The 10,840-nt window shown below is 34.1% G+C and overlaps 1 protein-coding gene across 3 annotated transcripts; it reads right to left on the bottom strand.

Annotated features, from left to right (window-relative positions):
• Positions 1–1,007: 1,007 nt before the first annotated feature.
• LOC105181674 (transcription factor SPT20 homolog) lies at positions 1,008–10,596 on the bottom strand. Of its 3 annotated transcripts, none has more exons than XM_011138609.3 (21): positions 9,763–10,596; positions 8,373–8,483; positions 8,067–8,264; positions 7,788–7,906; positions 7,063–7,348; positions 6,455–6,667; positions 5,915–6,090; positions 5,598–5,807; positions 5,314–5,470; positions 5,161–5,235; positions 4,661–4,987; positions 4,409–4,568; positions 3,885–4,093; positions 3,500–3,650; positions 3,212–3,408; positions 2,850–2,990; positions 2,529–2,643; positions 2,085–2,167; positions 1,712–1,895; positions 1,444–1,610; positions 1,008–1,169 (listed from the first exon to the last, which is right to left on the bottom strand). In XM_011138609.3, the coding sequence occupies exons 2-21, from the start codon at positions 8,418–8,420 to the stop codon at positions 1,041–1,043; spliced, it is 3,345 nt and encodes a 1,114-aa protein (XP_011136911.1). In that variant the 5' UTR covers positions 8,421–8,483; positions 9,763–10,596; the 3' UTR covers positions 1,008–1,040. The 3 variants fall into 3 exon arrangements, with proteins under 3 accessions (XP_011136911.1, XP_011136897.1, XP_011136900.1); XM_011138595.3 differs by having other exon boundaries at positions 9,972–10,596; XM_011138598.3 differs by having other exon boundaries at positions 10,175–10,596.
• Positions 10,597–10,840: the final 244 nt, after the last annotated feature.

The raw sequence follows: 10,840 nt of genomic DNA, 5'->3' as shown, positions 1-10,840 counted from the left end.
TAATTAAAAAGAGATCCTCAAAGTAACTTGGCACTTAATGCGTTAATTTCTAAAAGGGTAAGTATATGTACTTTTTTTTAACAAACTTTTTAGTTTCACGCAGAGACGTTTCTTTAGTCTGCATTTATACAAAGTTAAAGTACAAAAAATTTGTACTATCTATTATACATTTAATATATACTTTTTTTTATATGACATGTTGCAAATAAAACTGTGCACACATGTACATATGAAAATATCCAAATATAGGTTAATATCAATTAATACCGATCTATTATATTAATAATAAATTGGAGCGAACAATAGAAAACAAAGCAAGATCATATTTATATATGCAAATTCTGTTGTGATGCAAATACAAATTGGAGAATAAATTTATACCGTGATATATGAGAATTTCATAATTAGAATATGAACATTATATAAATTGCATTGTAAAGACGTAAAAGAGAATATAAATGTAACTAAATATACTATAAATGTAACTAAAAACCAAAAAATAAAATATTGAAATATCGATATTGTTTTCAAGAACAGATTCAAAATATAGATTTTATATTATAGAATATCATATAGAATATGAAATTCTAATTGCACGGTATGAAAAAGGGGTAAAGATCAATAAAAATTGGAATATTTATTATACTTTTAATATAAAACAAATCGTATTGTATGTGTATAAGTTATATATACAATAATTGAAACCTCCCCTAAAGTAACATTTTAAGGCGGAAATTTATGTAGCAAAAATGACTTTATTGCACATGATCATGATAAATATTATATACCATACTGTTTCTTCTTTAAAATATGTTCCTCCTATTAATATATGGAGAACAGAGTTCCGTAAGAATTGAAATATCCTTGTAATTTAGTGTAGTGCAGAGACGATCTATATTTAAAATTTCCGCATGCAAAAACATAAAGTTTTGAATCCAATCTTAACACAATGTACAAATGCCTCATTATATTGCTTTTAGGCGGGCTCCAATTATTTTGCCATAGCATGATCGTTAACATTATCATCGTTTTGAACATATTCAGGCGGGATCCTCTCCGGGAGCAGACGTGGAATTTCTCTGAGCTTCAATGTGAGTCCTACTTTGAGAACTTCCTGTCGCAACGGCGACCTTATGCTGCGCAGCCAGACATTGTTGTAACTGTTGGAGCTGTGTAAAATTGAAATAAAAATTAGGAAAAGGAAATTAATTCAAGAATTAAGTATAATAAAATCAATAATAATAATAATTTGTAGACAAAGGCAATATTTCTTATATAAGTAGAAAAATACGTTTCAGCAAGAATATGATAAGCAAAGCAATTTGGCAATATATTTTGGATTTTATCTTTTTTTCAAGTCATTCAGTAAGAGAAATATTATTCAATAAAAAAATCTATTCACAGATCTCTCAATTGAATCTTAATAAAATAATGTATACGTACTTGTTGTTGCGACAGAGTAGTTACTCCGAGACTTTGCGTCTGCTGATTACATTGGCCAGTAGAAGTCCTAGCGTGCAAGGATTTCGTCAATAGAGTTTGTTTATTAACAGGTACTACTTGGGAAGAAGGCGTCGTTTGTGACGCCATAAGCACAGGCTTCGTCGCGGCTACAAGACATACATACAAGTTTACTCGTATAATGTTAAATCTTCTTTCTTCGGAATATATTTTCATTATAAATTTGACTAGATATGAGATAAAAACTTACCCATTATGGGAGCTAATACTTGTTTGTTACCAGACAATATCAGCTGACTTGCAGTTACTGTCTTAGCAACCGTCACCAACTGATTCGATAAAACAGCTGACTTAACTTGATTCGATTGTACTTGACGAGGCATATTATTAAGTCGCGGCCTTTGAGATCCAATAAGTTGGATTGCTTGTCCTCCCTGAAAAAATGTAACATTATTGTTATGGTTGCATCTTGCAAATTTACATTTGAAAATAATGAATAATATAAGACAATTTTATGTACAATTTTACATATATTCTATGAACACTATATGTGATGCAATATCTCACGTAATGTAATAATAGATAAAAAAATTTATAACATTCAAAGAATTAGAAAGAAATACCTGCGCAAGAGTCACTGCATTATTATTCCTTATATTCTGTTGTGATAGTCCTTTTACGCCAGATGCTATTATTTGGGCGTGGGCTGAAACATACACAATATATTTTATGAAATATTTAAATATACTTTACCTATAACAACAAACTAAACAGAAAGATATTACAACATATATTACACATTGAAGAATTAAAAAGAAAATCCAATTCTTAGTGAAGAATATAAAAGTGCATCATTAGAAAAAGATTAAATTTCTTATATGAGAAAAAGTATTATAAAATGTTTACTAGAACTTTAAAAGAAACAAATTTATTATTTGATATCAAGTTATTTCCTTTGATAACACTTTGTATTTCTTGGTACCATTTGTTTTCTTTCTCTCAGTTAAAATTATTTTATTACAAAACTAAAATTAGTTATTATGCAAAAGTATTAAACGTTTCCGTACCTATTTCGGATATCTTACCAATCGGTAAAGATAAATGAGCATTGGCAGGATTGGCGATTACTACTGTTGGCGTGCTTCCAGCGATGGCCGTTGTCACGACAGTAGCAGGAACCATCTGAAATAGAATGAAGTTTCAACGATATCTCATAAGATAAAATACAATAGAGTAACTAGCTCCTGAAAGTTAAAATATCAAGGTATTATTATTCAATAAAGTTTACTATAATTATATAAAATATCAAATTAATCAAACCTAAATTAATCTGATTGAATTTGTCATTTAAGAGTTATTTATATATGTCGATAGTGTGTAATACCAACACTTGAAACTGTCGTGCAGGTATTCGTAGCGGACGATATAGGCAGGGAGACGATAACTCCGGTGGGCGTAACGCTGCCACCGGTCGTCGCCGATACGTTTAACGACATCGTGATGGGCTGTGACAAGCCAGGGAACGACACCTGTCATACAAGATGCATCATATTATGTCTCAGTCTTTTTTGCAGAGTCGTCTAACTAGATGAAAGCGAGCGATTATTTCGATTAGATTGCTTTTTTATATCATTTATATCATCTTATGAGCACATATATGTTTATAACGTTAATACAAAAATTAGACAACTCTGCTCTATTGCTCTATTGCTCTATTGCTCTAATTATTCAAATATAAATGTCTATGGACCTGAACGTTTTGCAGACCGTTGATAGAGTTCGGCAGACTAGTGAGGTTTACGCCCTGCAGATTCACGTTACCCGTTGGTGACGGACTAGTCATCGGACTCGCTGGTTGACTGCTCTGACTTGAAGAAGCGGTGAGTCGTTCGAGCAACGACGAAGCGGGATTCATCCCGGGTATCGGATTGTCCGCCGATGGTGTACCTTACATTTTAAGGAATCACACATGTGAGATTCGAGTTATGGTACATATAATATGGATTCTTTTTCTCTTAATTATTTTTTTTAACTATACCAGCAAGCAAAGCCGAGAGTCCCGGCATTGATAAGCCAAGCGTCGACGTGGGTACATCCTGGACTCGTGCGAGTCTCACTGCAGTCGCTTTCACATGTTGCTGCTTGGAACTTAGCTGACCTGACAAAGCGGAACTTAGGCTCACTCGTACCTACAACGACAATCGAGCAAACGATTAATTTAGACAAATTTTACCAGACAGATTTTAATCCTATCTAAAAGGATCTTAAATAAGTTAACCAAGTAGAATTTATCAATGTATTAACTCTTAACTTGATAATACTAATATAAAGTTTTGTCGAATAAAATTTTTATTTCTTTTATCTATTTTATAGGATACATATTTAAATCAAGGTATTGAATGTATTTTGTTCACTGTACGTACTTGGCCAGTAGTGTTGGGCACATTAATCACATTGCCATGACTAATAACTCGAGGTGGGATGGAAGTATTGAGAGAGATCCTTCGGGGTTGAAGCTTCTGCGGAGTTATGTTCGCAGGAGTGCTATTTAATAGACTAAGAATCGCAGCATTATTAGACTTGTTCGAAGTTTGCGCATTATTGTTATTCATAGCTGCAGCTGCGGCGTTAGCTGTAAAATAGAGTAATATATAAAATATTAATTATGAAGTTATGAACGTGCATTTAAAATTGCAAATAAAAACAAGATAAGAATTTGCGTTTGCTTAAACTGCATAGTACGAAAATAATTCTAATTTGAAAAGGTAAAAATACCTTAACTGGTTGCATATAAATATGAGTATAATATTTATTTCGACATCAATTATACGATTATAGTTTGTAAAAATAAAAAATGCATGTATATTTCATGTTTGTGTGTGAAACCAAATGAAATATTTCTACCCTCTTATCATACAAATTTTACATTGTAAAATGGTTCGCAAACCTGCAGCTTGTTGCTGGAACTGTTGCGCGGAATTCATAAGGGAAGTAACGAGAGCGCTTATCGCCGGATTATTTGTATGCTTCTTGAATGGCGGCTCATTTTGGTTCTGGTTGGCGGTTTCATTTATACAATTTTGTGTTCCCGCTTGCAATTGTGCCTGCTGCAAATTTTTAAAGGATTAATATACTTTTAAGTGAACAGTTAGTGTCTAAAATTAGTCAGCATCTATCGTGAAATACAAAGAAAACTTACTAAGACTGGAACACTATTGGGTGTTGCATTATTAATAGTATTGGATGACTTTTGAAAGACCAAGAAACCAGGGCCGTTGCAGGTGTTATCTGCTACCGCCAATGAAGAATTATCAATTTGCACGGAGGTCGACGCGTTTGGCCCACCATTGGTGAGGGATTGTCCCGAGCTCAAAGTGGTAACGTCGTTCTGAGAAGTGATTTGCGGCATATTCGTAGTGTCCACGTATGGCAAGTTGTTTTGTACAGAAGTGGTAGCTTCTGTCATAGCTTTCGATGCTACTTGGCCTGCTAAAGTGTTTAATTGCCCTTGAGCCCGCGACAGAATCTGAAAAAATGTGTGAAAAAACTTACTAGTCGTTCATACGAGCCATTCGTAATCGATTCACATTGTTCTCAGTTTATACTCTCAAATTCAACAAAGATATTTGAGTGTTTTGTTTTAAATCGAAACTCGTTCTGTACAATTTGCAAAAGCAACAAACTGATAAGTCAACTAACCTGCTGTGCTACATGTTGGGATTGAGTTTGCTGTAACTGTTGAGCCACCAATTGCGCCGCTTTTGCCTGTTGCACCTAAGAAAATACAGCCAAATAAAATGGAATAAGATAAATAATAAGATAAAGAGGTATAGAGAAAAATGGACCACACACCTGTTGATGTACCCGTTGCATAACCGGAGTACATGTACGTGGTACTTGCCCAGGTACAAGATGCTTTATTACCACATTTTTTCTACCTTCTTCCGTAAATATTTCTTTAAACTGTTGATAATAATGATTGGCCACAGCTCTGGTACCTAAGGTAAACCTAGATAGAAAAACGAGATTACTGTTAAAACAATCATTCCACTAAAGATATAAATATAAATATTACTAATTATATTATTCAGTCATAACAACATTAATAATATTCTAATTAATAACTGAATGCTCACCGACAAGAAGAACCATTCTTCTCTCCTTCCCGATGATTCTTATCCATATAAAGCTCTCCCAGGTACTCAGAAGTAGAAGGTCTCTGCAGAATTGAGAGCTTTATATGATCCAGTTCACCTTGACTCCCTGGAGCCTCTAATATATATTCTTCTATAACTTGTGGCGAACAGTCTTTTGTTTCTCGTGGCCGCTCGTATGCTTTCGCCAATCTAATTGATCCATTATTGATTAGTAACGTAACTAAATCTTAGTAACATAATTATTATAGAAATTAAAGAGATAGTTTACAAGATACAAAATATGTTCTGGTAAAAACCTTAAAACATCGACTGGTGTATTCGGTGGAAGCAGAGGAGGGTTTGTAATAGAAGGCGCTACACAGGCAGTGCTTGTCATTCCTCTTTTCGCACGTATTTTCTGCATGAAGTCCTGTATCGTCGGTCCTTCTGATTGTATCATCTGCTCCAATTTTCTTTTTCGATTCACCGTAACCTGATATCAAACAGCAAAGAGTTCCTTATGATATTTATTATCGTTGTTGCGCAAATTAGACGTGACGCATAGCAAGCAGTGCAACAATGTATACATATTGACGAAATGAAATTTCTGAAATTGCTGCGACCGAAAGCCTAGCAACAAACAAAGATATATACCTTTTTTCAAGAAAAAACAGTAGTTATTTTGAGAGAAAATTATATATATATATAGAATATTTATATTATTTAAAATATTGCTTGCAGCTAGACTTTTCATTTTATTGCGATCGTTTCTGAAATACTATAGACAGCATTAATGAAATATATAAATAATTAAGTCTAATTTTAATGAAGTAAGTGTCTTGAATTAAAAGTTTTACCTGAGAAAACTTTTTGGCTTGTCGTATAAGTTGAGGATCTGTAAACAATGATTTAGACTGTTTAACTCTTGTACTAGCTAAGGTAGGAATAGGATTTGGATCCAAACATAGAGGTCCTTGGGTAGCTGCCAGCAGATGTGACTCCAGTATTAATCGTTCCTCATGGCTCCAATCTCCATCACTTGTAAGTGTTGACACGTCCGAAAGTATACTCTGCATAATTGATAATTTTCAATATTTAACTTAAATCACTCATATTAAATAATGTATATGTAAACAAAGATTGATTCTTAAAAAAACACAATAAATAATAACACAATGTTGCAGAATAAACTATAAATAAGATAAAGGTAACTATAAATAAGATACATATAAGTATTATATAAAACTTTGAAGTCAATATAAAAAATATATCTTCATCTATTTCAAATGAATTTTACATGAAATTATTAAACTAATTTTCCTAAAACAGAAATTGAAAAATTGTCACTGAATGAAAAAATATATCGATACAACAGTGTCTTTGTGTTCAAATTTATTTAACAAGTACATTTCACGAGAGAGATTCTTACTTTTATTTCTCCCACTAAAATCTCACGGAATCTCACCTGTGTTGTTGGTTTAAGAAGTACATGATGAATTTCAGCTCTGTTATGATATACCTCAGCTTTATGATGAACATCAGCTTTATTATAAGAACACGCCTTTCGATAATCTCGGACTTCGGCTACTATGCAGCCGTCATAAAATAAATGTGAATGATTGGATTCCAGTTGTTCTGCTAACATAGCTGGCAACTGGCCATTATCTATGCATGAAAGCAGTTCACCCTGTTCGTAACCCATGAGCTGAGTCTCTGCTAGTGAATTTTTATCGTATTGGTTCCCCTTATCGCTATCGAGAAGAAAAAGTATTATTAATCTCTTCATTTATAACAAAATTTTACCCCAAAAATAGAATTGATTATTAATGGATTAACATATAAAATGCAAATCTCTTATTTCTAGTGCTCTAACATAAATATTAAACATTTTAAACCAAGTTTAATATTCAATGTTTCACAAATCTAGTACTAAGCAGCATATTATATTTCTTCAACATAAAGATATTTATATTATAATGTTTATATTAAATAATAGGTTATCACTAAACAAAAAGTTTAAATCTTTAATATAGCTCTTATTACAAAATTTTTGCTAACTTAATTATAACTTAACTAATTGTCACGATAGTTCATTATTAACACCAGGTTTAAAGTGTTAAGTACTATTTAACATATACAAATATTTCAGAAATATAACAGAAAGATATCTAAAAACAAATAAATTCTTACCTATTTCTTACAGCTAATGAGTATCCTTTATTACCAGCATAGAGATTAACGATTAACGTGTGTAACCCTTCTCTCCGCACTAACAGCCCCAAAAGATCGCACTCATTTTCAAGATTATTCTGTATAGCATTTAAAGTAAAATTTTAATATAACAACAGCTCTTGTGCACAGATATGCATGGTATATTGACCAAACATTTCTTCTCAAAAAAAAAAAAAAAATACAAATGTTCAATGACATTAAATTATTCTTAAAATTATTCTTGAAAAATAGACCTACCAAAACTGAATCTGGAGTTGCATGAGGAACCTTAGCAAGCTCTTCAAAATAGAGTCTCGTAAGTTTGGCATGAATACTATGTCTAGAGTGACTCTGTTCCTTTTTTTGAGAGGATAGAGACTTGTCGGGTGTTAAGGCCAATGAATTCTGACCCTGAACATTCTTCAGCCAATATCTGGGTGCTTGGTTAATCATATCCTGTGTGAATGATACAACAGATAGGTATTTCATGAATATTCGTAAGAATAAAATTCTGGTAATACCGACATCATGTTGCAACTCATAAAAAAATATTCTTCTACGCACCTGAGCCTGCTGGTACGCATCTTCCAAACAAATGGTTAAACCACTCATTGTAGTTTCTGATTACTGGTACCAATTAATGTCATATCTGATGCGGTAATAATCGTTCATATTCTGAAATATATCCCTTCATATTTACTATCTATTTGAGTAAACAATATATTGTTGATAACAACATATAATGTTAAATTGTTTAATAACTATTTGTAATCATTAAATTATGTTGAGAAAAGAATAGATTCATATCAATTTTTATATTATGTTTACAACTAATGAGAATCATGTGATTACGATTGTATATTATCAATAAATCATCAAATTAGCAAGAAAGGCAAATGTATATCTATAAAAATGCTTCATTAGTAATGAGATCTATTTGTTTTAGTTAGATTTTCTATGTTTAAAACGCTTCTATGTTTAAAACGTTTAAAAGAAAATATATATCCTGACATACTCCTAAAAGAAAAAGAGACTAAATAAATATATCTAAAACAAATCTATAATTTTACATGAGATATGTATATACCTACAGATTCTTTCATATATATCAACCAAACTTTACTTTTGTTTAAATCAAAATTTCAATATATCAACTTAACATATCAACTATTTGCATTTTATTTTTGCAACCAATATTTTTCATTACCACAAATTTGTGAAATATAGATTAAGCTATTTATAGGCATTTGCACTCTAAATTTGTGAAAATGGTATATACATTTACAATATTTATAATAAGCATTTTGATTATAGTATTAATTAAACCACAAACTCAAACATCTTTCAAAACTGTTCTTATACATCACAATTGAAAACAGTGTTAAAAATAATGTGAAATGTCAAAGTTAAGTTTTCTATTAAACTGCACCATATTATGCCACATTTTTCCCAATAATTGTTGTGCTGTTATACGATGCACACATCACCAACCCTTCCATCAAGCAGTTTCTTTCCACACATTCTAAAATATGCCAAGAAACAACGAGAAAAATATTTCATTCAAAATGATTTATTGTATCTTCAAGACAAACAGGCAATTAAATAATAACAACTACTAACAATTGATTCACAATCATACTATATTAACGCATCATTGAATCTCTATCGTCGCAATCACCTACACTTCTTATACGAACATTTGTGACAAAAGGAAAGCCGAATGGAATTCCGCCGTGCTCGATGAGGCTAATTAATTGCGTATCTCATCTACAATCGACGTGTTCCGGGAAATACATCGGCGGGAAGAAGTGATAAACAAGCAAGACGCAACCACCACGATCCTACAATCAAATGGTATCCACACGGCGGCACGCATCGCCGGTTTGCATAGGGAATGTAGGGAAACACAAAAGTATGACGAAAGAAAGAGAAAGAGAAAAAGACCCGAAAATACCTGTGTATAAGTCGCAGGCAGGTTGCAGACAAAACAAGCACGAGGGACAACAACGCAACCGAGTGACAGCGGGCGAGAAGAAAGAGGTTAGGGTACGCGAGGCCCACGGGAACGTGCGGCGGCGGTGGCGACGACGGCGTCGCGGTCTTGGGACGCGTGCGAGGTAGCGCCACGTCGATGCCGATCACGGACTGGCAGTTGCGATTTACCTTCGCTGCGCCGGAAGAACGACGGTCCGACGGTAAACATCAGGTGCGCGATGCGCGAGAGAGCTACACAACACGTCGCGACCTCAACTCGACTCACTTGTCATAACCTCAATCACCGCGCGCTCGGTCGCGCGGCGCGTGGGACACGACGATTTCGCTGCTGCGCGCGACTGAATTAACAACGGACTACGTAGTGGACTCACGTGCGGATCATTCGCGATGTCTCGGGGATTGCCAACAGGTCGGGGCCGCAACGGCTCTCGTTACTCGTTCGCGCGCGAGCGATATTTACAAGCGACAAAACGTCATTTCGCCCGAGAGAGCGCAACGTAACCTACTACACAAACATCGCACACGACGACACACACGACCACAGATTGAAGGAAACTGGCCGCACTTCTCTAGATAGTGGCGCCGAGTGGACGTTTCATCAGCTAATAGAAGCGTTCACCTGCACTTTCTGTACTAGTTCGCGGAGTGCAAGATCGCTAACGAAGTTCCTCGATCGATGCATAAGATGGCATTTTAATCGCATTGCTGATACCTGCGTGAAACAGCATCCATGTCGACAAATCTACGTCGGATTAACATCTTTCACCTTTGACGGCTAACCATTAATTGGCACCACGTTCAAAACACAGTTCACTGTTGCGGATTAAAAAATTGTCCGATACTTTGATAAATTGACAAGTGATCAGTTAATCTGATTACAGCCGCACTAATCTGTCAGACCTGATCGATCAATTTGCGGCTGAAGACCTACGTAGAACGATCCAGACAATCGATAGACCGTCGATCGTTTTTACAGGACGTTGTTGGTTTCACGTGATTATTTTCTACGATCGTTTGCAATTTCTGTTAAATTACGC

This window comes from Harpegnathos saltator, unplaced genomic scaffold (genome assembly GCF_003227715.2).
Source record: "Harpegnathos saltator strain DR-91 unplaced genomic scaffold, Hsal_v8.6 scaffold337, whole genome shotgun sequence".
Taxonomy (NCBI): Eukaryota; Metazoa; Arthropoda; class Insecta; order Hymenoptera; family Formicidae; genus Harpegnathos; species Harpegnathos saltator.
This window is presented reverse-complemented; position numbering and strand designations above follow the sequence as displayed.

What these genes read in the sequence shown, in the direction of transcription:
- LOC105181674 (XM_011138609.3), bottom strand. Translation starts at nt 8,420, where the DNA reads ATGAGTGGTTTAACCATTTGTTTGGAAGATGCGTACCAGCAGGCTCAG. An exon ending in ATGCGTACCAGCAGGCTCAG is followed by an intron (nt 8,265 to 8,372) that starts GTGCGTAGAAGA and finishes TCATTCACACAG; the next exon opens with GATATGATTAACCAAGCACC. An exon ending in ACACCAGTCGATGTTTTAAG is followed by an intron (nt 5,808 to 5,914) that starts GTTTTTACCAGA and finishes TGGATCAATTAG; the next exon opens with ATTGGCGAAAGCATACGAGC.